Source organism: Bidens hawaiensis, unplaced genomic scaffold (genome assembly GCF_021521415.1).
Source record: "Bidens hawaiensis isolate Kalapana, Puna unplaced genomic scaffold, B.hawaiensis_p1.1 tig00002977_1, whole genome shotgun sequence".
Lineage (NCBI taxonomy): Eukaryota > Viridiplantae > Streptophyta > Magnoliopsida > Asterales > Asteraceae > Bidens > Bidens hawaiensis.
In genome coordinates this window covers 1,635,457-1,662,100 of record NW_027491160.1, presented here as the reverse complement: position 1 = coordinate 1,662,100, position 26,644 = coordinate 1,635,457, and the positions used below count along the sequence as shown (strand labels likewise).

The 26,644-nt window shown below is 40.3% G+C and overlaps 1 protein-coding gene across 1 annotated transcript; it reads left to right on the top strand.

Annotated features, from left to right (window-relative positions):
• The first annotated feature begins 19,183 nt into the window (after positions 1 to 19,183).
• Positions 19,184 to 23,699, top strand: LOC143621828 (hexokinase-2, chloroplastic-like). The gene is made up of 9 exons (XM_077093135.1): positions 19,184 to 19,506; positions 20,490 to 20,640; positions 20,711 to 20,893; positions 20,980 to 21,054; positions 21,141 to 21,296; positions 21,687 to 21,782; positions 21,874 to 22,004; positions 22,088 to 22,169; positions 23,097 to 23,699. The coding sequence occupies exons 1-9, from the start codon at positions 19,235 to 19,237 to the stop codon at positions 23,427 to 23,429; spliced, it is 1,479 nt and encodes a 492-aa protein (XP_076949250.1). The 5' UTR covers positions 19,184 to 19,234; the 3' UTR covers positions 23,430 to 23,699.
• Positions 23,700 to 26,644: the final 2,945 nt, after the last annotated feature.

Genomic DNA, 26,644 nt, shown 5'->3' with positions numbered 1-26,644 from the left:
CCTTTGCTCCTTTGAATGTTTGCAGGACCGGCGACGGTCGCAGATCAGCCGCAGGCGCCACAAGGTGCTGAGGCTGCGCCGGGGGCTGCTTCGAAGTCCCCTGTTCTACCCTCTGAAAAGGGTAGAATGAACTTTATGGCGATGTTCGCCGCGCGAACAGAATTGCGCCAAGGTATGTTTTGCACATTTGTCTTCTGAATTTTTTCTTTTGGATCCAGTCATAAACCAATTTTCCTTGTTGATTTGTTCATAGGAGTTGTAGCTGGCGTACAAGTTGCTGGTGACACTCCTGGCGCCGTTGCCGGCGCCGCTGGTTCTGCTCCTGCTCCTGCTAGTGCTGAGTCTCCCCTTATTGGGATTACAAAGGAGCAGGAAGCCGTATTGCGCGCCGAAATGGCGACGCCGAGACCTCCCTCGCCTCCTCCTACACGCAGCCCTCCCCGCGAAACTGGTTTGGAGCCCTCCAGGTCGCAGGAGAAGAGGCCTATTGAAGAAGATGAGGAGGATGAGGGGGCTCAAGCTGAGGACTCCTTGGGAGACCGCGCCAGCCCTGCGATGCCACAAGACTTCGCAGCGCAGACTTCAGGTGGGGCTGGCGCTGACTTTTCTGCTTCATCCCCGCAGGTATGTTTTAATTTGTTGCTCCGCTGCGCGTACCTCCATATAAGTATGTTTTATGACTTAGAACATTTCTTGTGTTTTGCAGGGAGGTGACCACGTTTACCGCCCGAGATGGAATATTAATGAAGACAGTTCCTTCCAATCCATGGGCGTATGCGAGGACTTCTGGGCTCATGCCGTGCCTCCTACTGAAAGGAGGTATCAGGAGGAGCGCACCCGCGCGGACTTGCTGAATGACCATATTTTCGCTGGGTCGGCTTTCTTTGCTGCCTCCCAGGAGCTTCGTCGTGATTATATTAAAGTATGCGATGCTCTTGTGGAAGCCCAGCGAGAGGCTAAGGTGGCCGCCTGGAACCTTTCCGATGCTCGCGCACGAGCTGAGAAACTCCAGGCGGAGCTCAGCGAAAACCGAGCAAGTGCCAACACCGCCTTTATTAAGCGCGGGCATGAGCTCCAAGCTGCGCGGGAGAAGCAGCAGGTGGCGGAGGCCGAAGTTGCCAAGTACGCGCGGAGAGTGCATGTCTTGGAACAGCAGGCGGAGGCGCGTGACCAAGCTATCGTCCAGAGTATCACTGAGAAATCATCACTGGAGAGCGAGGTTGCACGCCTGAAGAAGGAGTTGGCGGCCGCGCAGGCCGATAGAGATGAGGCCTTGGCGACGGCAGCGTCCAGCCAGGAAGCACTTGATGCTGCGCAGGCGGAGAAAGAAAAAATTTTGGCGGCAGCAGCGTCTGATAAAGAGGAGCTAAAAAAGACCAAGGAAACTGTTGAGTTATTAAACTCCCAGGTTCCTGCCCTCGAGACGTCTGTTGCTGGCCTCGCGCAGGATCGCCAATGGCTGGTGTCACAGGGCATGACTCGTTGCGCTTTGGCGATGAAATATTCCGCCGAGTTTCAGGCCCTTGTGATGGACTGCAATGCTGCCGCGCGCTTGGTGGGTCGAGCTGAAGGGTTTACGGATGGGTATGAATATGGCATGTTGAAGAAGAACCCATCCGAGTACCCTTACAAGAGCGACGCGGCCTGCGCGGACATGGCCGCGGTGGGGGAGAAGTATATGAATACTCCCATCCCCATCCTTATGCAGGTACCTTTACCTTAATGAGTTTTTCTTGATTAATTTTCCAAGTGTTTTGTACTCAATACTTTTCTAATGATTTGCAGATAGCTGCGCTTGCTGACCAGCCCGACCTCGGCGCGCTAAAGAAGTTGCTCGATGAATGCGAGAAGGCTGGTGGCGATGATGGTGGCGCGGGGGATGTTGCCCCTGCCAGCGGCTCTGGCGCGGCGAAAGAATCTGCTCCTGACACCGTCGTGATAGAAGACTCCATTGAGGAGGATGAACTTGACTATGGTCAGTTCGGAGATGAGGAGCGTGCCGCGCCAGATGCTGAGGGAGATGATGAGGGTGATGAAGCGGCTGACGTCGACGTGGAGACTTGAGAAGCCCTTCATCAAATTTTATATTTTTTTTTTTTATACTTGTAATTTGTAACTCATCATACTTGTAAATTTCAATTGTATGGAATGAAACTTGTTTTCTCTTTTTCACATCTTGCGCATTTCCATTCATCTCTTCATGTTTGCTTGTATAGATATAAGATATGCTTGCACGTTAAAATAAGAACAAGGTTGTAAGGAAATTATTCACTTAACCATAGTCCTATTTTGTAAGTGGTTTCGCAGTATCTTGTTTATGCTGACATGCGCGATATCTTTTCTCAATTCCTTTTTTGCGCGTCGTTGTCGCGCGGTTTTTATATGGAAGTATGAGTTTTAGCCATTACATGTCAGCATGTGTTACTCAGATATCCACTATGATTCCGCGCGCGACCTCGACCTGAGACCTTAACAACTATGATATGGCATGTACTTTGCCTTAGTTGTGTTTAAGGATTTTTATGATCAGGCTGCGCGGGATGTAAGATGGATGTTTGTGAGTGTTTTGAGCTAAGGCTCTTTGTTTTGGGCTAAGGCCCTGACGTTTTTAGAGTTAAGACTCATTAACGTGTTTGAGCTAAGGCTCGTAGGTTTGGGCTAAGGCCCTGACGTTTTAGAGTTAAGACTCGTTAACGCGTTTGAGCTAAGGCTCGCGCATGTATGTTTTACTTCGTTTTATTTTGTTTTGAAGTCAATATAGTGTTGTCATATTGCTCCAAATTAATAAAGGAAGTGTGAAACATGTATGCAAAGGTAATAGAACAAATATTGAAAGATAGCGCGAATCATCATTCATGATGGCTTAAAAGCCTTGATTACATATTTGAACTTTTACATGAAGCATTTTCTAAGCTGTGCCGCGTTCCACGCGCGCGGTATCTTTTTTCCATTCAAATCTTTTAAAGTGTACGCGCCTTTCCCCAAATCTTCTGAAATTTGATAAGGTCCCTCCCAATTGGGGGACATTTTTCCTGGGGGTATCGCGCGGCTAGCTTCATTGTTTCGAAGGACAAAATCATTTTTCTTGAAGTGGCATTCTTTAACGCGCTGATTATAATATTTTTCCAGCTTTTTCTTGTATTTGGCTTCATTGATGATAGCCGCTTCTCTGCGTCCTTCAAGCAAGTTGAGGTCCAATCTTCTTTCGCGCTCGTTATCAGTCTTGCTCATCATGAGTACCCTATGGGATGGGCATCCAATTTCTGCTGGGATCATAGCCTCTGTCCCATAGGTTAGGCTGAACGGGGATTCGCCATTGCTAGTTTTGCTTAATGTCCTGTGCGCCCACAGGACATTAGGTAACTCTTCGACCCAAGAATGGGATTCTCCCTCCAACCTTTTCTTCAGCCCATTTAACAAACTTTGATTCGCGCGCTCCACTTGGCCATTCCCTTGAGGGTGGTAGACCGAAGTGAAGATTTGGTTGATGTGCAATTCTTTGAGCCAGCTGGATATCTTCCTGTCAGTGAATTGTTTGCCATTGTCGCTCACAATTTCCATAGGAAGGCCAAAACGGCAAATGATGTGGCTCCAGATAAATTGCTTCATCGCCTCAGCTGTGATTTTTGCTAGTGGCTTGGCCTCAACCCATTTTGTGAAATAGTCTATCGCCACTACCAAAAATTTCACTCGCCCTTGCGCTTGCGGCAGGGGCCCCACAATATCAATGGCCCATTTGTGGAAAGGCCATGCAGAGGTCACCGGAATCAAGTTGTTCTTTGGCCGCATGGTGTTTGGCGCGTAGCTCTGACATGCCTTGCATTTTTGGATTTCTTTTAGCGCATCCAAGTACATGCCTGGCCAATAGTAGCCTGAGCTCATTGCCTTGGCAACCACCATGCGCGGGCCAGCGTGTATTCCGCAGATTCCTTCGTGAATCTCCCTAATCACATAGCTTGCTTCTTCAGCATCCAGGCATTTCATGAGCGGTCCAAGGAAAGAGCGTCGATATAATGTACCATCAAGTAGTTCATAGTTCTGCGCCTTGTGTCTTATCTTTCTCGCCTGTGCGCGATCGTCCGGTAACTTCCCCTCCTTCAGGAATTCCATTATTGGAGTTATCCAGGATGAAGGGGTTGTATGAATTACAAGGACAGATTGCGTTTGCACTGACGGGTTTCTCATCACTTCCACCCTGACATCTTTGCCAAAGTGATCAAAATTAGTTGAAGCCATCTTACTCAACGCGTCAGCAGACTTATTTTCGCTGCGCGAGATGTGTATGATTCTGAAGAAGTCAAACTGCTCAACGAGCTTTTTTGCCTGCTCTAGATATAGAGGCATTGTGTTCTCCTTGGCGTCATAAAGGCCGTTGACTTGAGCAGCTACCAAGTAAGAATCAACATGGGCCTCTAGCCTTTTAACTCCAAACTTGCGCGCAATGCGCAGACCAGCCAGCAGGGCTTCATACTCAGCCTCATTGTTGGTACTCTTGAAGTCCAATCTAATAGCATAAGTATATTCATGATTATCAGGGTCCACCAGTTTGAGGCCTGCGCCGGACCCTTCGCTGTTGGAGGCTCCATCAGTGAATAGCCTCCAAACATCTTCTTCATCATTTGCTCGCGGAGGGTCTACCTCGCGCTGAGCTTCTTCAATATTTCCCTCTGGGATTTCCGTGATGAAATCCGCTAAAACTTGACCCTTTATTGCTGGACGGGGCTTATAGGTGATCGTGTGTTCACCTAATTCCAGCGCCCACTTTGTCAGCCTTTCGGAGAGCGCGGGGCGTCGCAAGACTTGCTGGATGTTGTAACCAGTCAGAACTTCAATAGGATGACCATTGAAGTATCTATGGAGCTTGCGCGACGCGTGTGTTAGTGACAAAACTAACTTTTCCATGACGGAATAGCGCGTCTCAGGGTCTGTCAGCACCCGACTCACATAGTATATTGGCGTTTGGATCCCCTTGCGATCCACCAATAATACTGCGCCGATGGCGCGGTCTCCAGCTGACAGGTACAATGTAAGGGTTTCGCCAGGAAGTGGAGCTGTTAGCGCGGGCAGCTTTATGAGACATTCTTTTATCTCACTGAAAGCTTGCTCAGCCTCAGGCGTCCACTTGAATTGGCTCTTCTTCAAGCAGTTCCTCAAAGTGTTAACGAATGGAGTAGATTTGCTGGCGTGGTTCGCTAGGAACCTGTTGATTGACACCAATCTACCATTCAGCTTCTGAACCTCTTTCATGGTGGATGGTGAAGGCATGTCAAGGATGGCTTCCACCTTTTCAGGGTTCACCTTGAAACCATCCTTAGTGACCATTACACCAAGAAATTTCCCCTCTTCCGCGCCGAAAGTACATTTGCTCGGGTTGAGCTTCATGTTAACTTCCGTTAGGCGCTGAAGAGTTTCCTCGATGTCTTTGAGCATTTGTCTCTCCTCCCTGCTCTTGATCACCAAATCATCAACGTAGACTTCTAGATTTCTTCCGATTTGTTCACTGAAAACCGAATCCATAAGTCTCTGATAGGTGGCGCCCGCATTCTTTAAACCAAAGGGCATTTTCGTGTAACAAAAAACACCCTTGTCGGTTCTGAAGGCAGTCTTGTCTTCGTCCTGTGGTGCCATTTGAATCTGGTGATAGCCTTTGTAGGCATCCAGGAAACATTTGAGCTTGAATGGCGCCACGGAGTCCACCTTTGCGTCGATGTTTGGGAGGGGGTAACAGTCTTTCGGACATGCTTTGTTGAGGTCCTTGAAGTCAATACACATCCTCCATGACCCGTTGCTTTTCTTTACCATCACAGGATTGGCTACCCACGTCTGGTATCGGATCGGGCGGATGATGTTTGCGCGCAACAGGTCCTCCACTTGCTCATTCATGGCCTTCGCCTTTTCATCCCCCATGATTCTCTTTTTCTGAGCAATTGGCTCCACCGACTTGAACGTGTTAAGAGAATGTTGCGCCAAGTCTCGCGGGACCCCCGTCATATCGGAGTGTTGCCACGCGAAAACCGACGTGTATTTTGTGAGCAACCTTTTCATTCTCAATCTCGTTTCGTCTGAAATGGTAGCGCCAATTGTGACCGTTTGCTCTGGGAATTTTGGGTTTAAAATCCACTTCTCTGGCGCATTGTCCGCCATTGGAAGTTTCATTCTCCCTTCCCGCGGCGTACTTGTCACTGCGCACAAATGATCGCGGTAAACAAATGTTACGCCTGTTGGTGTAGGGAACCCCAATGCGCCGTGCGCTGGCCACGGTACAGCATTAAATTGGGCAATCGTTCCCCTACCCAGGATCATATTGTGGCATGACGTGGTGGGCAAGACCAAGAAGTTGACAACTTCGGCTCGCTTGTGCTCATCATCCCCCATAGTTAGTTCAAACTGAATCTGGCCTAGGGGATGGATGATTTCATTTGAAACACCACAGATTGGTGCGTTCACAATTTCGAGCCGCGCTTGGTCTGCCGGGTCTAACTTTCTGAAACATTGCTCATACATAATGTCAGATTCGCTTCCAGTGTCCACCAGGACCTTTGACACTTCGTAATGAGCAATGTGTGTGGTGATGACGAGAGGACTGCTTATTGAAGGGCCTCCCCTGATTCTTGGGAAGATGACTTGCTGCTCGCGCCAATCTCCGTGGATTTGCGCGCTTCTCTTTTTTGACGTCTGCCCTTGTCGTCCCCCCTCAGCCACACAGATTCTTTTGTATTTCTTGCTGGCAGAGGCTCCTTCCGGTTGCTCATCTTCTATTCTTTGGTTTTTCACCAAGTGAGCCAGCCTGCCTGATTTTACATCCTTCTCGATCGCATCCTTTAAATGATGGCATGCGTCGGTGTTGTGGCCCGGGGACCTGTGAAATTCACAATATTTGCCACTGTTTTGCGGTCCCTTGTAGTGTAGTTGCTTGGGGGGCTTGAATTGAACATTCTCAGTACTTAACACCTGTGAAGGTGTTTTAGTGAGGGGAGTCCATATTCTTGGCAGAGGTCTGCTAGGATCTCTGCCGCCCTCCCTCTTGTCACCCTCCCCGCGATTACGAACATCTTTTTGGGGCTGGGGTGAGCTTGGTTGCGCTTGCTTTTCTGCGGAAGAAAAACTTGTTGGCTGCAACCTGGACCATACAGAGTTCTGTTTGGCCCTCTTCTCTTTGCTGCGCGGTGATTCAGCCTGATGCGCTCTTTCTCTTGCCCTATCTTGGGCAATCTGTTTTTCATTTCTCGCGAAAACTCGCGATGCCTCCATTAACTTGGCCCACGTGGTGGGCATGCCATCTTTGCTTACGAGAGCTCGACGTAATTGATCACTGCGCGCGCCTTGTATAAAGGCCACGCGCAGGAGTTGCTCGGTTATACCTCCGATTGCCAGAGACTCCTGATTGAACCGAGTGATGTAATCTTCAATCGTTTCATCATTCCTGCGTACGCAGTGCATGATGTCATCAGGATCGCGCGTGTGCCTGCGCTGCTGTACGAAGTGGGCTTGGAACTTTTCTAATAGTTCCTCGAACCCATCAATTTGCCCAGTCGGCAAGCTCTCGAACCATACCCGCGCCGCGCCCGTTAGGCAGCGAGCAAACATATGACACCATGTTGGCATCGTCCAGCTCTCTAGGTTTCCCGTGTTGTAAAAACCTTGCAAGAAATCGTCTGGATCTGTCGTGCCGTCATATTTACCCAAACCACTTGGCATCTTGGTCTTGTGCTGGATGGGAGCCTGCGCGATGCGCGCAGTGAACTTTGAGTGCTTCACCAAGATGGCTGGTCTGTAGGGTGTGGTTACGTCCACTTGCCCTCTGACTGGTGGGCTGTACGGCATGTGCAGATCCAGATCGGCTCTGGCTCCAGGCGCCATGTTCACAGGCGCGCGGAGCTGTGAGCCTCCTGCATGAGTATCCCGCGTCTTCCTCATGCTATGCACTTCTTCATCACTGAACTCAGTGTGTGCAGTGTGAACAGAATGTCCTTCTTCCGGCGCGCGCGGCCTTTTTGTAGTCTGCTTATCAAACGCTTGCCTTTGTGTTTGGTCGGCTAGCTTCTTCTGTTTGACCATTTCATTGTACTTTTCCATCAGACGCCGCTGCTCGTTTATGAGCCATTCATTCGGATCATTTGTTTCTTCTTCTGGACCCATTGGTCCTTTTGAGTTTCGCGCCGGCCATATTTTGTAACGTGAGATCGTCTGGAGGAGTTTCAGTCTGGCCGTGAGGGGTTGTGACGAAGGGACGGTTGCTGGTGGTACGCGTAGAATCACGCGGAACCCTCAGAACCTGCTGTCCGTCGTTAACACCCTCACGTTCAATATCCTCCAGAGCTTGATCAACGTTACGAACGCCAGAAACCATGGTGATTCATTTTTTTTTATGTAGATCTGATGAGATCTGATTGCCGATGTAGTCCCACGGATGGCGCCAATGAAGAAACGTGGATCTCCTCACTGGTAGCAGATCTACTTTCCTCGGGTTTTGATTGTACTATTTCACCGATGGCTCTTCTGGATCCGTGTTCTTCCACCTACAAAATGAACAACGCCATTAACTTACCCCTCAGAAAGGGACATAGGGGTCCTCTTTGGGGTAACCCTCCGGCGTGAGAATAAGTATATGGTGGAGAAGATGATAATGTGTGAGTAAGGGGATCTCAAGAGTATTGCTTAATAGCTGAATACCCTATGATTGTGTGACTGTGTGTTTGTATGTAACTGACTGTGAGTGAATGTAATTCAATATGATTGAATGTGATATCACTGCCTGTAACTGTCAATGATTGAGTATGAATGTGTCCATCAAAGTGAAGTTGATGCTGTATTTATAGTGCTAGGGTTTCCACTGGTTGGGCTCAACCTCGTTGGCCTCCTCCAATCGCACTGCGCCACGTGTCCTCTAGGACACCTGGCGCTTTCTCGTTGGTTGTAATCACGTGGTAACACATGTGTCATGCTGAGTTGTCGACCTTTCATTTGGCAGCTGTCAATATCAGCATATTCTTACTCCTTAAAAAGATGCCTTCTGGAAGGTTGTCTGACGTGCACAATCAAGGTTGCCCTAATCCTGATTTGGATGAGGACGAGGTCGATTATGTGCATTTGTGATATGCGCCAATCCTGAGGATGCGCGAGGTCTTCTCTTTATTCTCACGCGCAGATATTTCATGCGCAGATGTGATATGCACGAGCATGTGATATGCGCCGCGCGCTGATGCGCCGCGCGCATATGTGATGCGCGAGCATATGTGTGCCTGGGCAGATGTGATATGAACGAGCATGTGATATGCGCCGCGCGCTGATGCGCCGCGCGCATATGTGATGCGCGAGCATATGTGTGCCTGGGCATATGATGCCTGAGCATGTTTTGTATGCGCCATGCGCATAGGTTTTGGCTTTGTGCCTTCATAATGTCTTTATCTTGTGGGTTGACCCGCCTTGCTCGGTGTTGAGGCGGGTACATACCTCTTCAACTAGCAAGCCAATAAAAAACCCCATCTATACCTTATTATAGTCATTAAACCAAATTGATTTACGAGGGAGATTGCTATTTGAACTTCTCCAAGCCCTTGTGCTTAATGTAAAAACCTCAACCTGGTGAGGGATGCAAGTTACACTCTCCGCGTCGATTCTCCTGCGTTGAGTAACATGTGTAATCTTGACAATCTTAGGGTCATTCGTCTCACGACAAACCCCAAAACCTAGAGTAGTTCCATATATCCCTTCTACTACATTAGGCACAACAACAGCAACCGCTTTTCTAATTGAAATATTCCAAATAACAACCACATCCGCTCTACAGCCATTGCGAGAACTACCACTATACAAACCCACCAAACCGAAACATATTTATCCTTGAAATCAACTCGGCCACTAAACCTTTCAAGTAGATCTACATACTTTACAAGTAAATGTTGTACCTGTGTGTGGTGGCTGCGGTACTGCTTAATAATAAAATCAGAGCTGTTGATGAGAGACTTCCATGTTTTGGAGACCGATCGGAACTGAATCAACGATTTCACCGGAAGCCGCTTCATGATTTCCACTTGGATTTCAACTGGTATGCGGGCTGACATTTTGAATTGATTTTAGGGTTTACAAGAGGAGAGACGCCAAAGGGGAGGCTTTAATCTAATATTTGGCTCTTTAAACTTAGAATTTTAATAAAATATTATTTAACCTTCACTTATTTTATGACATTTGAACCTCAATTCCTTCGTGTATTACATTATTTTAGATCATCGTTTTATTTTACAACCAACACTCGGATTAAACGTTGTTAACCTCACACTAGGGTTCTTCACGAGTCAAGTCAGGGCAAGTTTGTCTCGAGCTCGAAATAAAATAAACAGAATTGCACTGAATCACATCGAATGGAATTAAACATCACCAAACTTGTGTTTGAGTGCTTGTTATTGGACTTATAACCCAATTTCATAATTTTCAGTCAAACGTTTCACTAACAAGTGGTTAGCAAAAACCTTTGTCAAAAGCTTTAGATCCAAGTTCATTATTTTGGTTCAATTTTTTACATAAACAAAAAATTTAATTGTCAGGGCGAATATTTAATCTCTGGACCATTGGCTTCAAATCCTTTTGCAATGTTTTGGTAGATTGATTGTCGACAGTTGACCAAATTTGATCTTTGGGTGTGGGTAAGTCAATTGTTTGAATATTAAACTCGTGGTATGTTTGCTTTGTTGTTCATATGTTGACAAATTAATCGTTCAAACACTAGACATTCTGATAAAAATTTATAAAAAACAGTGTTTTGTTTAAAATAAAAACATTTTTTTAGTATTGTAAACCAAACCGAGTTATGATTCAAAAGAAACTGAAACCCAACCCAAGTTATGACTGAAGCTTTATAAATTTTTGGTACTCTATTGGCCCCTCTTAGGTTTTGGTTGTGGGTTGAAAGAATAAAATTATAATATTTGTGAGTGCTCGCCCTCAATTATTCATATTATGCTGATTGTGTAGTAAATTTATTGTCTATTGACTGATTATCTCAATGTCTCCCTCCAATTCATATCAAGTGTTTTGCACCAACGGATTTATAAAGCTTATGTGCAGAAGTTCAATATGCCATTTCTGCCCAAATTATCAACATTCTTGACTTCTTCACCATCATTTTTGCAATTAATTTCAACTTTTTTGAAGAAAAGATTGTGAAATGTGATCTACTTTAGATAGCACAACTATTGTTGCAATTTGTTTAGCAATTTATATCATGCAATTCTCATTTAGACGTTTTATCGAGCAGGTGGTGTGCATACTTGAAATACAATGTAGAGAGGTCCAAAGATGTTCATTTTAGTCCGAAATTCACAAGCTCACACAATAAATGTTTGTGAATTCGGGCAAGTGTTCACGGATGTTGGCCTTGGGTAAGGGTTTTTTCAGGATCGAAAGACGAGTATACCGATGTGGTGAATTTAGCCAGTAACTTATTTGAAGGAATCGCTAGCCGTTCAAAAAAAAGGGGGGGGGGGAACAACATCTACCACATCAAGACTCTTTTAGTATCAAGGATGAAATTTGTAAAACTACTTGTAACACCTCGAAAATTTCCAACTTAAGATTTAGTCAAAAATGTCAATTTTCAAAAGTTTAGGGCATAAAATGAAAATTCTGAACTTTCTGACCCATTGCGCTGCGCGACGAAATAATCATAGATCCATCGTGTTACGCCATGGAAGTTCACACAAATCAATACTTGGGCGGCGGCGCGCTACGTGATGGCCAAACACACTGGTTCATCGCGTTACGCGATGACCTTGTTAAGTAACCAGGTACATGTGTCAACACGTTGCAGGCCCAGATTAATTGCGGCGTCGCGATACGCGAAGGCTATGGGCTACGCTCCATCGCGTATCACGACGGGAGCCAGATTTTTGCTATAAAAGGGGAGTGGCGGGCTTAAGCCATTTTCATCCCAAAACACACCTCTAAAAACACACACATAGCCTAGAAAAGCGTGCCCGATCGTTGCGATGTGCTGCACCCTATTCTTGGAGTTAGTGCAAGTATCGAAGTCTCGACGCTCTGTTAATCATCTAAGTGTGCTAGTACTGAAACCTTGCCAATCAAGTTGTCACTCTTTTCTTATTATTATAATTCCCGAGTGTCCGTTAAGGTAGGATCTACGTTTAAGTTATTTCAATTATATTATGAATAGCTTAGACTCGGTCAAGGCTATGGCCTTTAACCTTGAAAATATTATTAAAGCATTCATAAAGATTTTAAATAAACGTTACTTCTTGAAGAAGTAATAAAATTATATTTTGACGGGCATGTAGAAACTGGAAGGGAGATATCACTAATAGTGGGTTTCTTGCCAAAGGAAAGTAATTCGTACGAATCTCAATCAACCGCGGGACCCGTTTACTTAACTGGAGAAACTCACAAACGTGTTAGAACCTATTAAGGCAAAGCATGTTATATCGAACGTCACATAAATACAAGTATAATTTCACAAGTGATTCAAAACCTTATTGTTGGGTTCATAGGCCTTGTTGGCCCGGTTTATTATATGAAGTCAAAAGAGGAGACGGGTGTGGGAGGTCGGGCCCAAGCCCGGCCCAGTTTAGATTTCTTGCATAATAATTTACTAACCCTAGTTCAGTCTCTATATAAACAACATTATGTACTTGTAATATTTGGTCACTTAATAAAGATATACCTAGTTGCCACCCGTGGACGTAGGTCAGTTTAGACCGAACCACGTTAAATCCTCGTGTCGTTTACTGCTTTCGTGTCGTGTTCAGTTTCGTGTGTGCGTGCGTTTAATCCTAACAAATGGTATCTAGAGCTTAGGTTCGGATCACACGAAGAACACGGTGAACCAGTTCCGCGTGTCGCCGCCGCACCAGTGATCGGGGCTAGGGTTCCGCCGCGTTACCGCTAACTGCTGCTAGGGTTTCGCTGCCACCAGTTGCCACAGGTCAGATTCAGGTTGTCGATCTAGGTTTTCGGTGTTGGCAGCTAGCCGACGTATCCAGCGATCGACCGGAAGGTTGAAAAGAAGGCAGAAGTTTTGCGAGTCGAGATCCTACTTTGCAAAGTACGAGTCAATAACAGCGAATCAAGATCCTATTTTCGTTGAAGAACAGTTTCAAGTCAGAAGAAATTTAAAGAAACTTATAACCAGTGCCAACCGCGTTTGTCAGGTTTATCGTTTCAGTTTAAAGTTTCTGTTTCTGATTTTCAGTTCGATATTCCGCTGCGTATAAATAGGTTGATTTTTTAACAGAGTTCAGTAGAACAATCGTTAAGTTCAGGCTCGTGTTGCTGTGTCTGTCTCTGTTTTATCCAGTTTTTCGTTTTAGTCATTGCCATGGCAGAAGACGGAAAGTTTTCGATACAGAAGTTTGACGGACAGAAGTTCGGTTGGTGGAAGATGCAGATTGAGGCACTACTTTGTCAGAAAGACTTGGATGTAGTGTTCGAGGATGAAAAACCAGAAAAGTTGTCAGAAGCAGATTGGAAGAAGTTAGACAAGAAAGCTAGGGCTTGTATTACATTGTCGTTGTCGGAAGATGTGGCGTTTAACGTCATGAAAGAAACCACAGCCCGTGGTATGATGGACGCACTATCCAACATGTATGAGAAGCCTTCGGCAGCGAATAAGGTCTATCTTATCATAGAGCTAGTGACAACTCGAATGAAAGAGGGTGGGTCAGTTACAACTCATATCAATAATCTTAATTCGATCTTGTCCCGCTTAGTGTCAGTTGACATTAAGTTTGATGATGAAGTTCAAGGCCTCTTGTTATTATCCTCTTTGCCCGACAGTTGGTCGCAAACAGTTACTGCAGTTTGTAGTTCGTCTACAAATATTACTTTCGATGGGATTCGAGATCTGATTCTGGGAGAAGATTCAAGACGCAGAAGTTCAGGTGAATCATTAGGCAATATGCTAGTCACAGAAGGTAGAGGTAGGGGAAAACAGCGAGGCAGTGGGAGCAGGAAGAGGAGTCAGTCTAAGACTCGTAAGGATATTGAATGTTGGGGTTGTAAAGAGAAAGGACACTTCAGGAATCAGTGTCCGAATGGTAAGAAAGAGGTGAACGTTACAGAAGACGACACAGATGACGGGGTCAGTAGTGATGAGGCTTGGGTTTGTAGTGCTGAGAGTAGCGTTGATGCTTGGGTGATGGATTCTGGTGCATCGTTTCATGCCACTCACTGTAGTGAAACGATGAAGAATCTTAAATTTTGGGATTTTGGAAAGGTTCGACTAGCGAATGATGATATTTTAGAGGTTACGGGTATGGGAGACGTTGATTTGATAACTTCAGCCGGTACTTCTTGGACTTTGAAAGACGTGAGGGTTATTCCAAGTTTGAAGAAACGTTTGATTTCAGTTGGGCAGTTGGATGACCAAGGGCACGATGTTAAGTTCGGGAATGGGCAGTGGAAAGTAGTCAAAGGGAATCTCGTTGTTGCTCGTGGCAAGAAAATGGGTTCGTTGTATATGGTCGATATGTCATCGAAAGGAGTGGATCCAGTTTTGGTGAAAGACAAAATCCGGTTCACAGAATCTCGTGGGCATAAGAAGGTTCGTTTTGCAAGTAACAAACCCAGAGCCAAAGTGAAGATTCAGGATGAACGAGCTAGGAAGGTTAAATCAGTTGGGGGACATCGTGACAGTGGGAGCACAGGTCGTGTTTCAGTTACAGTTCCAGGTCGACAGTGGATTAAGAAAACCAGTATTCCAGCTGTAAAAGTCTCTCCAATGAATTACTTGCTGAATATGGAGAGTGTTTGTTCTCAGGTTATCTCAGGATCCGGTAGTTCGTTACAGTGGGAGCCGGTAGGGACAGAGAATGGGTCAGGGGCAGTTTCAGCCGTGACTGACGTGTTGGAGCTCCGGGGAGCTTCAACGGGCCTTCAGGTTAATTGATGAGAAGGCGGTGGCAACTAAAAGAAGTTTAATGTTCAGATTACAGAAGTACAATCAGGAGTGCAGACGAGAGTATTCAAGGCCTCCGAGTGGGAGATTGTTGGGTTCGTAGGCCTTGTTGGCCCGGTTTATTATATGAAGTTTAAAGAGGAGACGGGTGTGGGAGGTCGGGCCCAAGCCCCGCCCGGTTTAGATTTCTTGCATAATAATTTACTAACCCTAGTTCAGTCTCTATATAAACAACATTATGTACTTGTAATATTTGGTCACTCAATAAAGATATACCTAGTTGCCACCCGTGGACGTAGGTCAGTTTAGACCGAACCACGTTAAATCCTCGTGTCGTTTACTGCTTTCGTGTCGTGTTCAGTTTCGTGTGTGCGTGCGTTTAATCCTAACACTTATCAACGTTAAAACCAAACTTAAGGTCTGCAGTCTAATCAAGAGGCATCATCAAGGTATTTATACAAACCTATTTATTTATAGGTTAGCATCATTCTCATTCATATCAAGAAGGTTACAAACAAACACCGACGGTACAGGTGAATACGCTAAACCTTTACAAACAGTCAAAACATATTTATACTTTATAAGATAAACGAGTTGTTTGCCTTAAAGATTCAGTCAAACATTTATGTGAGATTACGTGATCTCTAAAACGTTATAATACAAAATAGAGAATAAAAGCAACTCAAACCGATTACACATGTGTATGGATCCAAACATAACTATTTAGCCTAAACATTCAAAGGCTACGTGACGTGACTGTGGGTTAACAAACATAACTAGTTCTCCAGTAAGGGCTACTTGGGTTGGAGAAACTTTTGTGTGTAGGGCAGTGGTACAGATACCGGGAATAGAAATATTTTCGCTAAGCTTGTCAAGAAAACTATATTTGTATTATGATTGTAGTTTAAATGCTTTTAGAGTCAAACGTTTCACCAGCATATAACTGACGTAGTTTATTCCTACATTGCAGATAACTAAATTCAGTAGTGATAGCAAGAATTAAAGTCATCATGGTGATAGAAACTCGCATTACAAGATGGCTCAAGTTTTAATCATAAAATCCTTGTAATATAATAAACAATATTTTGTAAAACGAATACTCGGGTATTTAATTCCCAAGTAAATTTCAATGTAAAATAATATTATAATAACTTAAAGGATCTTTCGCTAAATTTAACCCGTAACTCTGATATATTTTCAAAATAGATACCAATTGATAGTCACACTTCTAGGCCGGGGTGTGACACTACTAATAAATAATTTCATTCAATGCCCGATTTAGCATCGTTACGGCCCTTTTTAGACTTCTAACGCTCCTAATAACTATATAATCATTGTGGGTCAATTTTTTACTTAGGATCTTGAATGAAATCCTGATTTGTGTATACTAATTATTATGCTTGCAGACACTAGCAGATTGATAACCAAACGGCTAGTAGACTCAGTCACGCTTGGAAGTTTGAGCTCTAGTTGATTAACTCATGAAGATAAAAGGAATAGGTCTATAACGGCTATATGAGTGCCGCCCAAGTTGAAGACCTAGTAACTAGGCTAGATTTTCGGGATATCAATTATTTTCCTTCACTATATAATGAGACTGATGCATGACTTAGAAACACAACACTTTTGCACTCATAACACTATCACCACTTTAAGTTAGACGCCACTGCAACCAACACTCGATCTATAATCATTTTTATCATTAATAAATATAAGGCAGATGGATAATTTTCTTTTTCTAAGGTCTTTTTGCCAGAGATGCTCACCATTATCAAGGGTTTTCCTTTGCTATATCTTGTGTCAACCATTTACGTTACTGCAATTATTTGTCGTTTTTGTGAATGACACATAACCTCGTATTTTAAGTTTGATCACTTAATTATTTCAGTAATTTTTGACCAAACCAATAATAATATCAAAGTAAGATAACTATATGCAATTGTTCATGAACTTACGAAGAAAGAAGTAAAGTGAACCCATCACATGTTAAATAGTAGTTATCATTTGAGGGGACATATCAACTGCATCTCCTTAGTTATAGTTATAGACCTATCTTTTAGTTACTAAATACTAATATACTATTGTCTTCCTTTTTTTATCATCAGAACGAACTACCGTTACTTATAACAACAGCATGATAAATTCAGCAAGATGTTGAAACAAACAAAATACCAAAATTCTTTTGGTTTACCAGCAAAACAAACTAAACCATAAGGGGCTTAAGGGTTATATTGTATTGTTAATAATAGTTCAAAGGTGAGGAAAAAAAGGTTTAGTAAAGTTTAAGGAAATAAAAATGAAATATAGGGGATACAAATTAGGTTGCATATTGTACAAACATACTAAGCTCATTTGAAAAGGAATAAGATTGTGTAATTAAATAAATTTGACAAATAATAATAATAATAATAATAATAATAATAACAGCAACTTAATAAGTTGGTGTAATCGGATAATGGAGAATATGCGTCAGAAGATTTGGTTTTAGATTTCATCATAAACAACAAACCACATTTGATAGGTTGTGGGGATCTCTAACCGACATGGTTTTGTCCGTCCCCCTTTTGTTCCTCACAGCCTGTCTCCATTAAATTTCCCAACCCAAATTCAAAGCCCATTTCTATTTTGATTATTGGCTATCAAATTTAACTATGTAATTACAGTTAGTAATGTATTGTAAGTGTAATTGATTTAATGGTTGCAACGTATTTTCACCTTATTTTAGTTTCAATGTAAACTCATGCACTAATTTATATATATACAATTATTTTTATATTTTTAGTTGTGTCTAGCATTTAAATATATTGATATACTAAAATTGATTATGTAGTTTGTATTCGTTCGTTGGTACATGCTTGTTGAAGGACAAAGCAACAAAAAGTACATCTAAGGCCAAAGTGAAGGCAAATGATTTATATAGTTTGTGTTTGTTCTTTGCTTGTTGCAAGTTGGTGTGTTATACTCAACAAAGTTCTTACCTTACTATAGTGGTAAAATGATAAAATTCTATTAATCTTTAACATATTGGCCATCTAAAAACAACGTGACACGATGATACCATCGTTACAATAACCAGTTGTTACAATGCCTGATGTATAAGACACATGAAATGCTCATGCAACTGATATCATGATTAGCGTCGATATAAGTATCACCTAAGTATATGTTTGATTTTATTTATATTGATTGTAACAAAATACTTGTCAAAAGGTTATAAAATCAAAAATCCCTCTGATTTAAAAGCTTATCTCACAATTAGAGTTGTAAAATGATAACGATGTTTCGAAAATCTAGTAAACTGAATCACCTGTATACGGATTAAAATTAAACACAGATAGAAAAAATATATACACAAGGATAATTTTATCATTTTGTAACGGGTTAGGCTAAACGTACATCTTTCCTTACTTGCCATACCACCTTCCCTATACTTTTAATTCCTTTAACAATTTATCTGACATATTACTCATTCTAACATATTTTTCATCTTATGGTCACCATTTAAAACTAAATCAAAATATAAAGTTCGATTTTTATTTATTCTCTCTCTATCTCTATCTCTTTTGTGTGTGTTTATGGTTCTTGAATATAATAATATTTATTATTATCAGTGTTGATGTATTATTATATTTTGTGTGTAACTAATACTAATATTGATACTATATTAAAAAATTAATAATATTTACAATATTAATAATAAATATAAATTAACAATAGCAATTTAATAGTTTTAATTTTGATATATTAAGTGAAGAATATTAAATGATAAAAAAATGTTGAAGGGACTAATACGTATTTAAATAATGCTAAGGGAAAATGGTAATTAGTTAGATAAGCTCAAAAAGAGAGTATATTTAATAAAAATATGAAAAAGAGTACATTTAGTAGCTTTTACTCATAACATTAGACAAGTCTTTCTTTTTAATCAAATTTGACATAAAAAATGAACTAATTCTTGAATGAACGCTAAGGTTGTTTTAATTCTAGTTCATTTAGTGAAAACTTTTTAATATTTGAGCTGGTTATAAACTAATTACAAATTAAGTTACCTATCACACTCGATTCATTTTTCATTTTAAAAGTTTTTGCCTTTTGGGTCTACTAGTAAGTTTGTTAAATTTTTATTAAAAAAATAATAAAACATAGTAACTTACTATAAAAAAACACTTGATTAAAATAATAAAAAAACTAAGAACTGTACAATGTAGTTTGTACACACTGAAAAAAGAAAACATAAAAGAAACCAACAGAAGTCCTGTTTCAAAACATGTACCTGTCTCCGCTTTCCACCCGATCACACATCCACTTCGGAACCACCGTCAATCCACAATGTCCATCGCCGTTAACCCACAGCCGCCCGTCCGATCCTTCCGATCACCCACCACCCGCACCCCACGTGTCACCATGGTCCTCCGATCCACTGTCTCCACCGCAGCTGCACTTCCTATTCTCACCAAGTTACAGCACGACTGCGCCACCCCTCTCCCACTCCTCCGAAATATTGCCGGCGCTATGGCCGCCGACATGCGCGCCGGACTCGCCGTTGACGGCGGCGGTGAGCTTAAGATGATCCTTAGCTATGTGGACTCTTTACCAACCGGGTAAGATCTGTCCACTGTTGTTGACTTTCTTTGACTTTGGTTTAGTATTTGTATTTGATCATTTCAGATGATTTAATGTACACGTGTATTAGTTTCTGGAACATGATCTGTTGAGTATTGTTGACTTTTTTTGACTTATATTATTAGTATATATATTTTATACAAGTTATTAAATTATATTGCTTTGATTTGATCATTATTCAGATGATTTAGTGTACACATATATTCATTTATTTAATAATTATCCTTTATTCTTACAGTTAAAAAGTAGTTACTACTTTAAAATATTAAAACCCATAAACAGTTCATGTTTGACTCTAAAAGTCAAAGTTACTAATTTTGAAATTCAAAGTTAGCAAAATTTGTTTACTTCTTTGGAAAATATTAACAAACCGTGTTTATATATGCAAGAAACGAACAAAAGCTATGTAGAATTTGAATAATAAAAGTGCTATATTTGACTCTATATACTATATAGTCAAACTTGACCTCTGTTTCTGTTCTTGGAAGCAATTAACTGGTATTTAGCTATATTTGTATCACTAGGTTATAACCCGTGTGATACACTGGTGGTTAAAAAAATACAACAAAAAAAATGAACTTAATAATATTTTAATAACATACCTTATAAATTTATATTATAATCACCAATTTAATGGATTATTTTACATAAATCTGTCGCGATATAAACAATTACAACTAATAAAAACAGTTTAATAACACAAATAATAAGATATAAACAATTGTGTGAAGTATATGCTGAACCGATCGAATCGATAAGGTTGATTATTTTAATTCAATTTTGATTTATTATATTAAGGAGAAATGTTAGAAGTTGAATGTAATTTAATTTAATTTTGAGTTATTTTATTAGTAAGAAATTATGAGAATGTATGTTATTTATAGAAAGATGTATTGTTTCAATAGTATAAGTAGATAGATAGATTCAATATAAAATTAAAAAGAATATTGTTTATATATAGGCACGAAAAAGGGTTGTTTTATGCATTGGACCTCGGTGGTACGAATTTCAGAGTTCTCAGAACTCAATTAGGAGGAAGGGATGACCGTGTGATCGCCACCGAATTTGAGCAAGTTTCTATACCACAAGACTTAATGTCTGGTACCTCTGAGGTATGCAAGTTTCTATCATATATAAATACCTTTAAAGTTAATATGTAATCATTGTTTAATGAACTTGTAGGAACTTTTTGATTTTATCGCCTCCGCGTTAGCAAGATTTGTGAAAAAAGAGGGTGGAAAATTCGTGTTGCCAAATGGTAGAAGTAGAGAGACAGGGTTTACCTTTTCTTTTCCCGTGAAGCAAACCTCCATTGATTCTGGGATATTAATCAAGTGGACGAAGGGGTTTTCAGTGTCAGGAACGGTTAGTATTTATTAATATTCATGAGTATAAATCCGTTCAAAAAAATACATATGAAAAGGATAATGAAAATGTGACTTGTGCTGCAGCCAGGGAAGGATATTGTGGCGTGTTTAAATGAAGCTATGAGAAGACAAGGGCTCGATATGCGGGTGTCCGCTTTGGTACAATCATTTAGATGATTGCTATCATCTTTCAAATGCAAATAGTAGCAAATGTATTATTAAAATATGTGTGTTTGTTAATATAGGTTAATGATACGGTTGCAACACTAGCCGGAGCAAGATACTGGGATGATGATGTCATGGTTGCTGTAATTCTTGGCACTGGAACCAATGCTTGCTATGTGGAATCGGTGGATGCTATTCCTAAACTACAAGGCCATAAATCTAGTTCCGGGAAGACGGTTTGTACTTCGTATATTATTTTATTTAAACTTCATATTGCTATTTTGAATGGGTCGATTCAAGTTATGTAAGATCTATAGTTGGTCCAGTGGCCGTTGGTTTCTGCCTTTAACCCCTTGAAGGCCACCTGACCAACGCAAGATTTTGTAGGGTATTAGTGGGCCTGGTGAGTTTTCTAGTGATGGGTTCACAATTATGAAAATCAAAATTAAACAAAATAGTTGGTCCAATGTATAAATTACAGAAATGCATTATATCTAATACACAATTACCCGTTTGACATGCTACTCAATGCATCCAGGTGTCAAACCTACCCGTTTTGCCCCTAGATATAGTTTTTTTCAGTTATGCGCGTTTTAATCTATTACATGCTGGATTCTTTTTTTCAGATTATAAATACTGAGTGGGGAGCGTTCTCAAACGGGCTTCCTTTGACCGAGTATGACAAAGAGATGGATGCAGAGAGTATAAACCCCGGAGAACAGGTATGTTTTGTATTCACTGTCAATTTTTATTTTTTAAGTATAAGCCAAAATGACTATGTTGTCCTTGCTACATCCTTGATCATGGAAACAGCTATTTGAAAAGACGATCTCGGGTATGTATCTTGGTGAGATTGTGAGACGAGTGCTTGTGAGGATGGCTGAAACCGGTTCATTATTTGGAAAATATGTTCCTGAAAAGCTACAAACTCCGTTCGCTCTTGGGTAAACGAAATATATCTAACTAATATCATAAATTTATTTGTTTCTTGGAAATACGGTCTCAAATCATAAATGTTATATTATAGGACCCCAAATATAAGTTCTATGCAGCAGGATACTTCTGAAGATCTTGAAGCAGTTGGATCAATCCTCTATGAAGCAACAGGGGTAAATTTGTCATTTCAGCCTCTGATTCATATTTTTATTGTGTTGTGGTTGCATTTTGAATACCTGCTAGGCTGATAGATAACTTGACGATAGAACTGTAGAAGTTCAAACTTTTTATCCATGTCACCACCAAAAGTTAAAAGAAACTTGTTTTTCTGTCCACCCTTTAAATTACCAACTACTGAATGTGATCATTTTGTTTTATTTTTTTCTTTTTAACTTTTAATATATAATGTGATGTATAAATTAAAATATATCGTTACAATGTGGTTATTTTATCTTTATTTTGATTACAATTTATTGGAATCTATGTCGTATTTAATATTTTTATTTATATTGAATATTAAACACATCATAACATGCATTCAAATTTACATAAAACATTTTTTAATTATATTAAAACTTATAAAAACACAAAAATAATTTATTCTTTGAATAAAATATAAAAGAAAAGTAAAAGATAAAATTGTTGATGAGTGTCGTTGGTAATTTAAAAGGTAGTAAAGTTTCATAGTCGGACCGGTCATCAAACCGGCGGCCTTATTGGTTATTTTACCAGTCTAACCAGTTACAAAATCCGGACGATGTCATTAATAATTAAAATATTATAAAACTATGTAAATAATTTAAAACAGAATATATAGAATACTTTGTATTTTCATGTGGATTTGCTAACAAAATATTAATCCTTAAATAAGCAATAACAGAGCCTGAAGTAGTAAATGAATTTTGGAAAATAGTTTCTAAAGATGCAGTCCAACCACCAATCCAGTACTCCAATTCAACCAGTCAGCACCATAAACCGGGCCAGTTATGTAGGCAGTTCCGCTCTTGCTAGCCAGTCCGGTTCCAAGAACAATGATAACTAGATTTACCCTTATAACCTTATTAATACTTCTTATTTAATTATATTAACCTCAATATCAGGTGGACTCAAATTTGGACGCGAGAAAGATGGTAGTGGAGGTTTGTGACACAATCGCAAAGCGTGGGGGGCGCTTGGCCGGAGCAGGAATAGTTGGAATACTCCAAAAGATGGAGGAGGATTCCAAAGGCGTTGTTTTTGGAAAACGCATGGTAGTTGCTATGGACGGCGGTTTATACGAACACTACCCTCAATACAAGAAATACCTTAAAAATGCAGTGGCTGAACTCTTAGGGCCTGAGTTATCGAGCCATGTAGTTATCGAGCACTCGAAAGACGGGTCGGGTATTGGAGCTGCTCTATTGGCTGCTACAAATTCTATTTATGAACATTGATATATTGAGAGGAGGTAATTGTTTGGCCCAAAATTGCTTATTTAGGAATTTTGGGGATAAATAAAGTAGCTTGGTTGGTTAATGTTGTTGTTGTATTCAAGTTATTAAGAACTCATACATATATATGTTGTAGAATACCATTGTTGGATGAATGTATGGAACAATATATAGTAATGGCTGATGACTCTTGGATAGGGAGTTGGATTTGTGTATTTTTGTAATAAAGTATCCATTTTTGATGTTTTTATAATAACACGCGTGTATTTAGAGATGACGGTGAATTGGTTTTCTTACGATTGTAGTTTCAAACCGAAATCAAATCCAGTGTACTTATGAGATGTGTATGGATGATAGTCTGGTACTCTGGTGTGCTTTTATTATTTATCTTAGGGGGCTTATTAAGTGGCCTTTGCATGTCACTTTATTGTTTGGCTTGGCTTGTCTCCGTACTTCTTTGATGTTTCATCGATACTCGTTTACTTTCCCACTTTTTTCTGTTACTAGTAGCTTACTAATACTATATTTTACGTGTTGTTTAGCTTCCATGCGAATACCGGTTTTTGTTTCTAACCTTGTCATGTGCAAATGCATTTAGGTTGTTAACCAATAACCATCATTTCTACATTCTACCCCGTTAAATGTAATATTTATTTTAACATCATTAACTCAAAAATCTTATTCTTCTATGTTCATAACCCTAACTTTAGTTTAAGAAATACAAGCTTGCAAAAATAAACTTTCTTGCCAACACCTCCCCTATGCATGGAGGCTTAACCCCTATGAACGTATCCTTTCCTTTTGTTACGTAATAATTATTATTGTTATTTAGACAATTAAGTTAAAGGAGGAGTAGGTTTATTTATAATATTAGGGGGGGGGGGGGGGGGGTGCTTAATGCAATTTGTTTAGTTATATATGGAGTTGTTGCGTATGAAATGAATATGAAAGAATATTTGAGTCAGGGGTTTTCTTCTTTTCCAAAGGTTTTAACCCTATCACCTTCATTTCCACTTGGGTCAAAACTTGGCTTTATCATTATCAGCAACTTATTTTTAATTTATTTGACTTTAGACAATTAGACACCCTATTCACAACACTAACCAAATAACCTAACACAAATGGGTAATTCCATTTACTTCAATAATAATCCAAATATACATAAAAAAAAAATTTGGCGTGTTACATATCACGCGCGTTTCACTTTTATCAATCATCATTGGATCGTATCTTTTTATAGCAAAAAAAATCCAATTAAGTTGGATTTTGATTCATCTTCTCCGATATCTCATGCAATAAAAGATCCCAATAAATTGGATTTTTATTCATATACGCCACATGCTTATTTCGTTTATCATAACTTGATCGCGTCTTTCTATGCATTCGTGCGACCCAAAATTCTCATTAAAATTTTTATTCATCTTCCTTCATAACTTATGATACCAACAAAATCCCATTAAATCATATTTTTATTCATCTTCTCCCAACTTCTTGCGTTAGGATTACGAAGAGCAACTAGTTAGCGATTTCCATCAAGGAAAAGTCGGCGGGATGCACCATTCTATCATTCGATTCACTCATTGACTCATCCACTATGATGGTGTATTTATATAATCTCAGCTCTTCGAATAGATATATGAGATCTAGTGTGTTTTTATACTATAATTGATGTTTTCCATAGATTCATGGGGTAAATCTTGTAGTGTTTATGATTTCATTTCACCCTTGTTTAAGAAGATTATTCTATGATGTGGACAGTGGACTAGAACCAATAATTGAAGATGAGTTGGTCAAACACGTAGGTGATAAATAACATATATAGACATTCTATGACCACTAGGTATCATAACTCAAAACAAATACCGTAACAAAAATAGAGTTGGACGTAATGCGTGATTTAGTCAGGTCCTCCACCACGGGTGCCCTTCATCTCTCCTCCTCTCTCATATTTCTCTCCCTTACCATTATAGACGGATTTAGGTGCTTCTTTCTCCATGCATTTTTACTCTCCTCTGCCTCCCCTCCTTTATCTTCCAGACCGGCCACGTACAAGCCTCTTTCACCTCACTAGCGATAAAGATGGTCTAAGATACAAATTAAATATATAGCTATTTGATAAGTATGGTACACGGTCTAGCTTATAGTGATTATAAGTTATGTTTAGCATTGAGGGATCCATATATAGAATGCAGACGAACTGTTGCAACAAGTCAGACGCTTGAACAAACAACCATAAACCGTCTGGCCAACTCTCAAGCCCAAATTATTTTATCCAACGTCTCGATTGTGACTTGCTTAGTTTTTCTCATCCTGTCTACTTTCATTTAAATCAATTTTCAATTATAAAGCAAGATAATCATGGATTTTATAGATTGTTTAAGACTTTAATTAGTTATCTAATTTAATTGCATTAAGTCATTTATTTTCAAGATTTTATGCAGCCTTCAAATCTAGACGTTTAATACACAAAAGATTGCTTGATGATTGCAATAATGTTTGAAATTCAGATAATTAATTTCTCTTTAATCATGTTTAAATTGCGAGTTTGTGTTTCGATCTATTCTTCATCAAGAGTTATATACAAGACCAAAAATTACTGTATATATTTTTGGATTCTCTCCCTATATCCAAATGCTTTCAAAATCTATAAAATGAAAATAACTTATAAACAATATATGATACAATAATTTATTATATAGTGATTAGAGTTTCACCACTTATTGACACATTGTCAAACATATCCCCTAACTCACCGACCAAGACAATAACCTTGATACCTTTACATTTTTAACAACTCATAATCACAACAATAAAACATGAAACTTCGGTTCACCATGCTCTTCACACCATAACGTCCGACTTGCGACCTCCAAGTTGCGAAAACGAAGGTGAAGACGCAGACGAGGACTTATTAAAGAACTCAATACAGTCAGAAATGGCTTCATCATAATGGGTACTCGAAGAATAATAAGAGTTGCACGAAACCCTTGGAGGATCCGGCCTATCACACATTCTCGAGGTCGGCTTGGAAGACGGGGTTACAAACATAAACCTCATAAAAATGCGACGAAAGCGACTGAAGATCTTCATGGCTGAGAAGTTTGGTTTGTGAAGAGATTGAGGTGGTTGTTGATGATGATGAGGATGACCTCGTATATGTATGACGAAGTTGTCCGCTTGAGAAGTAAACATGTCTTAGGTGGCTGTAACTGTCTCCG